This window comes from Nanorana parkeri, unplaced genomic scaffold (assembly GCF_000935625.1).
Source record: "Nanorana parkeri isolate BGI_ZX_2015 unplaced genomic scaffold, ASM93562v1 scaffold126, whole genome shotgun sequence".
Classification (NCBI taxonomy): domain Eukaryota; kingdom Metazoa; phylum Chordata; class Amphibia; order Anura; family Dicroglossidae; genus Nanorana; species Nanorana parkeri.
In genome coordinates, this window is record NW_017306394.1 from 568,619 (window position 1) to 574,648 (window position 6,030).

Below are 6,030 nucleotides of genomic sequence, written 5' to 3' on the forward strand. Positions count from 1 at the left end.
TTATCTGCATGCTAATTCGGGGTCAGCGACACAAAGTATTGAAGCCGGAGGGGTCAGTTCGACAGCCAGGCAACTAACCTTTGCAGAATGAGAAGTTTCTCTGAGGAAAGGTTTCCTTTAAATTCCTTATTAAAGATAAAGACTTCTAGTACAGAAAACCTACAAACGCTGCTAGGGGTGCCATTTTTTTCATGGCAGAGGTTGCCTGTAAATTGACCCCCAAAGCCCTTGTGTAAAGTTCTGGGACGGGCAAAATTCTGGGAATATAGGAGAATGGGAATCTCTAAACTCTTGTCTACCAAGTAAATGCTGTTGCTCTGGTTTGCAGGGAGGGATCTGAGCTTTGTTGTTTGTTATAGAATTAATTGTAACCGCAGACTGACACTTTAAACGGCTGTATCAGTTATAATTGTTTTTTAAAATGTTGCTTTACAATCCTGTAGAAGTACAGTTAGTCCCCTACATACAAACGGGTTCCCTTCCAAGAGCGTATTTGTAAGTCCAAGTTAATCTAGGTACCAATCTACATCAATGCTGCTTTTACGCTTGCTTCCAGACATCCTGGGCATGAAATGAAGATACTGTACTACTGTACTCTATACAGTACTGTACAGTCAAGTGCACAAAAACACACATTGTATGCCAGACACGTGAATTAAGTTACGTGATTGGACATGTGAACGCATGTTAGCATCTTTGAGAGTTCGCAACTTGAATATTTGTATGTAGGGGAGTTACTGTATAGATAGCAAAAAGTATTGCATACAAAGGAAATTGTTTTTCTGGCTTTATAATGTGGTGGAGTGAAGTGATATCGGAGCACCGGCTTTCAGCTGTTATCTATAAAAGGCAGAGTGTATATGGAGGGAATCTTGATAACAATGAGTGGTTTACCATAACTGCCTGTAATTATACAGCACTTAAAACTAAGGCAATTTGTGTCCTTGTTTTCTATTTATGGGTCCAGCTTTCATTAGGCTTCTAGATAGCAGGGAATTGATCGGGTGCTGTGAGCAATACAGACACTTTTTTCACTGTATTGTAAATACTCAATCTTGTTGTTCCATAAAAAATTAGGAAAGTAAAGCGCAATATGATTTTTCTGTTGCTTTTTTTGCAATTAACAGGAAGCAAAATCTATGTTGTTGCTCTGGGTTTAATCCCTACGCAGGCAGAGATGAACTCCGATACATGTATTCCCAGTGTGATAAAATCCCCCAAAGGTTGTAGAGTTCAGTACTGAGAAAGACTAACGCTGCTAGTGACCTCCATGGTTGGAATGTTCTGTCTGATATTCTGTGTGCTGCTTTTTGTTGTCTACGTTGAGATAACCTGTGAGATCCTGATGTTCCCCAGAGGTGGTGGGGAGATCACCTTAAATGGGAGAATTTTGAAGATGAGCATCGAATGAAAATCTAATCCTTCATTTCTGAATGCCTGGGTCCCTCTGTGTATTTTCAAGTTCATAATCCAGTTGTCTGTTGCTCTGCCTCTAAAAAGTCTATCTGCAAAAGTTTCTGGAAATTTTATAAATCCAATAACTAAAATCTCATATAAGCTTTATCATATTAAATTCATTTTATGAAACAGCTCCTTCCTCACCCCTCTGCATAGAGAAAAACAAAAAGATTGTGCCAAGCAGAGCATTTATGTTTATAGAAGGGTGCCCTTAACACAGGTAAGATAATAGCAGCATATCAAACTGCCCATTTATGTCTATGGCCAGGATCAGAGGGACTCGCATCAGAAGTTAAGCGGACCCTTAAAGGATTAACCTGCTTGATTTGGAACTCTATTGCATTTGCAGTCTGCATGTCTATGTGTACACACACACAAAACAGGTTAGTATGACGTAATTACATGCTGACCCTTTGTCTGCTCTGTCCGGCCTTCCATTGTGTTGGAGGACAGATTGCTTCATGTACCTTTTAGGACACTCAGACTCTGATGGCGTATTGAATTGTAATGTCACTTGTTTTTTCTTAATCTAGATTAGATTTGGAAACAAATGTATCCACCTCGTACTTCTTTATCATTAGGACAACAATGCAGAAAGAAAATGCCGGCACTGGGGCAGAGATTGTAAAAGAAGAACAGAGGAGAACCTTCAGCATATAAGGAACCCGGAAAAGGTGGGCTGGTAATGGACGGAAAACATTGCCTTGTGCAACAGATATCCGGTATGGAGTGCTTTAAAAAGGTTTTGGCTATATATCTATAGGCAAAAGCTTTTTTTATTGTTTGGAATTGGTGGAATTTCTTCTAACTTTGTGTGTCCCATTAAGGAGAATTTCCCTCATTTCCTGCCCCGAATACAGAAGATGTGAGGGGAATAGGTGTCCCCATTGGAAGATTTCCCCTCACCTCCTATCCTGGTGACAATTGTAAAATGCTGGATTTCTCATCACAAATAGGGTGAATCTCCGGACAGCAATTCATGTTTAACACAGCAACATGTCCTCTTTTCTTTCTATCTTATACCGCTGCATTTCCCTCTTCTTTCCTTCTCCCACCTCTCTCTTCTTCTCCCTCCCTTCCTCTCTCTCTACTTCTCTCACTATCCTGTCATTTCTGTGGCTTACCAAGCCTTAAATGTATTGGGTCCATTAGTTTTCCATTTATTATACTTTTTTCCTTTACCTTCACCTGCTGATCTAGCCAGTAACACACTTCCTGTCATATAGTGACTCCATTCTATGGAGGAGCAACTGAACCACCTTTAGACAGCAGCATTGTCACTCCGTTGGGGAGGAACTTTGGCTAACCTGTTTTAGGCAGTTAGAGCATTTCTTTTTCTTTTGGGATAAAAGTTTGACCATTGTAATCACCCCTGCCAGTGTTAAATGGTTTGTCCCAACCCTCTGTCTGCCACTTTCGCTGCACAGATTGGCCTGCTACAGAAAGGTGAAAAATAACAGATTCACTGGCTGGATCAACAGATAAAAAAGGAGGGGAAAAAAATGTAACATTTTTGCTTTTGGGTTTAGAAACACTTTAAGACAATATGAAGAGGCAGGGATTATAAAGACATCCCAGGTAAATCTAAAGCCCTGCTTATTTGGGTTAAGGGGGCTCTTAATGCTAGCAACTAAGACAGGTGTAACCTTCCTGGCTGATGTTCTCTCCAAGAGCTCTCAGCCAACAAATAATTTCAGATTTTTCTCCTATACTCTTGTTCTTTCTAAAATTTCCCTCCATCTTCCTTTATATCCACCTCTCTGTTTTCACTTTCTCTGTTTGTTTAATGGCCTCAATACTTAATACTTATCATTGGCATGTTGACAGAAGGGACAACACAATGGACCTCCCTGTAACTCGCTTTTACTTTCTCTTTTATTGTTTGTTGGTCAATCTCCAGGACACTGGACTCTAACTCAGGTCGCAGTGCACTGAAAAGTCGTGACAGTGAATCTAGAATTTATTTTTGGAATGAGAAATGGATCTGTTTCATGCAGGATGCCAGACTGACCAGCCGCCATCTCCAGAAATGTTTATACTGACTGGAGGAACTGAGAGGTTCGGAGAAGTAGAGGATCAGCTGAAGAAAGTTCTAAGAACCACAGAGGTCAGGCCCCGGGGTCACGTCCGAGGAGGGTGTGTAAGCCAAACCCAGATATTCGATACGGAAAAAGGGAGAGTGTTCGTGAAGATAAATCGTGGGACGCAGGTCATAGTTTTGTATATGTATTTTGTTTCCTTTATATGTTGACATATAATTTATGAGGGTGTTGGGTATTGGGCCACCAATAATTTGCCTTCCTCCAGGTCCTCCGGTTTCCTGCCACACTCACAACACGTGCTGGAAAGGTAAATGGCTCAAATGAGTATGCCCAAGATGGCTGCTTCACCTCCTAAGAGCTTTAATTCCCCAGGGACAAAAAAACTCTATAGAAATATACATTTAAATTAAATTGATATTCTTGCAACTCTCCCATTGCAGGGAAAGGGAATCAAAATGTTAACTGCTATGTTTTATCAAGAACAGAATTGTGTACATTTGTGGTACAGAAACAATAAAGATAATAAAAAATAACATTGTCACAAGAGATACAAAGGATGAGATAACACATTCAAGGTGGCAATGACACGTATATGAAAGCTAAATAAGAGCCAGGGTATTATCATATCATCGTACCACGAGTATAGAAGTATCGAATTGACCAGTGTACGATGACATAGGTATATGAGACATACAACTTCAAGTCAGCAGCTAACATATCATATCAAAAACAGTATTCCATTGTCCTATACGTACGTGTCCCATGGGTTTTAACAAGACTTGCTCCTCTGGAAAACTCTAGGTAGTAATGTGTACAAGACTAGAGAATATTCTAGTAGAAAGGAGTAGAAACAGAGACACAAAAGGAATTAAAATAAAAGAGTCAAAAAGGGATTTGTGAGGGGGAAGGTCAGGGCTCCCGTGCATGAGTAGTGCAAAAGACACCACCTCCCCTGAGATTCAGAAGAACTACAGGAATGAGGAGAACTTAGCCCCATGCTAGCTGATAAGGTTCAGGTCTATCCTCTTCTCCAAAGATCATGGACTTGAGGGACTTATTCATCACACACACACTCTGCAACCAAAGGAACAGAAGCCCATCTTCAGTGTCTTGCTGAACTGGATACATTTAGTTATTTCAACTGCTCTATATTTAACACGACCCCGTATGCAAAAATAAAAAGCAGACACTTTACAGCAAGAGCCACTAAGTACCTGCTCCTACCTGTGTTACCCATCTCCCAGCTTTCCTGCTGGAACTGTACAAAATGAACCTCAGGTTCTTTTTCTATAAAGAAGGGGAAGGTTAAAACTTATGGTGGGTTTTTCCTGCTGCTGTTGGGTAGATATCTATTTACTTCCTGCCCCAAAGACTCCACACAGAGTGGAATTCTCTCCAAAAAAGGGAGAAATCTTCTCTTCGCTGGTACATTTGGCAAATACAGAGGATGAATCTCCCCAGTGTGTACACAGGCAACAATAAAAACCTGATATTCACAGCACTCCATCCAAATGTTTTTTTTTTTTTAAATTAATATTAGGAAGGATAGACAGTCATAGTGAAGGACTCTGTAGGCCAGTGGTGGCGAACCCTGGCACTCCAGCTGTGCCAAAACTACAAATCCCAACATGCCTCTGGGAGTTATGCCTGTGGCTGTCAGAGCCTTGCAATGCCTCATGGGACTTGTAGTTCCAAAACAGCTAGGGTGCCAAGGTTCCCAACCACTGCTGTAGGCCATCTCTACTGAACCTGCCATGGCTGCTAAAAAAAGGTAAAACCAAAATGTAAAGTAAATGTGGAACGGACAGTCCACCCAAAAGTGATATTTGGGTTAGAGATCTTATGTCTCATGAGAAGAGATCTCCTAGGCATAGTTTCTAGCTCTGTAGTGTTAGACAGGAGTCTGATACCCTTGGCATCTTATATCTCATGAGAAGACATCTCCTGGGCAGGGGTGTAACTAGAAATCACAGGGCCCCATAGCAAAATTTGATATGTGGCCCTGTGATTTCTAGTTACACCCTTGCAGAGCCTGAAATCCCAAACAGCCTACCTGAGAGTGACACTGCAGAGCCCACCATATACTTTCTATGGTGGGCTCTGCAGAGTCTCAGGTGGGCTGGTCCCACCCCTGCACACCTCTTACCTGTCAGCCTCCTCCATGGCCAGGCCCCCCCTCCAACACGGTCGCTGACGGGCCCCTCCTCCGTTGCCGGGCCCCGTCTCCTCCGCTGCCGACCCTGGGTCCCGCCTCCTTTCTGCTGCCGATGCCGGGCCCCACCTCCTCCGCTGCCAACACCGGGCCCAGCCTAGCAGGGGGACTGTTCCCGCCCCTGCACACCTCTTACCTGTCAGCCTCCTCCATGGCCAGGCCCCCCCTCCAACACGGTCGCTGACGGGCCCCTCCTCCGTTGCCGGGCCCCGTCTCCTCCGCTGCCGACCCTGGGTCCCGCCTCCTTTCTGCTGCCGATGCCGGGCCCCACCTCCTCCGCTGCCAACACCGGGCCCAGCCTCCTCCTCCGCAGCTGCT

The 6,030-nt window shown here is 43.3% G+C and overlaps 1 protein-coding gene across 1 annotated transcript in view; it reads left to right on the forward strand.

Annotated features, from left to right (window-relative positions):
- Window positions 1-3,458: 3,458 nt before the first annotated feature.
- Window positions 3,459-6,030, forward strand: part of LOC108784745 (ketosamine-3-kinase-like) — a 7,930-nt gene continuing 5,358 nt past the window's right edge. Inside the window, exon 1 of the mRNA XM_018553631.1 lies at window positions 3,459-3,667. Within this exon, the coding sequence (XP_018409133.1) occupies window positions 3,488-3,667 (180 nt within the window). The 5' untranslated portion in view covers window positions 3,459-3,487. The remainder of the gene's footprint in view (window positions 3,668-6,030) is intronic.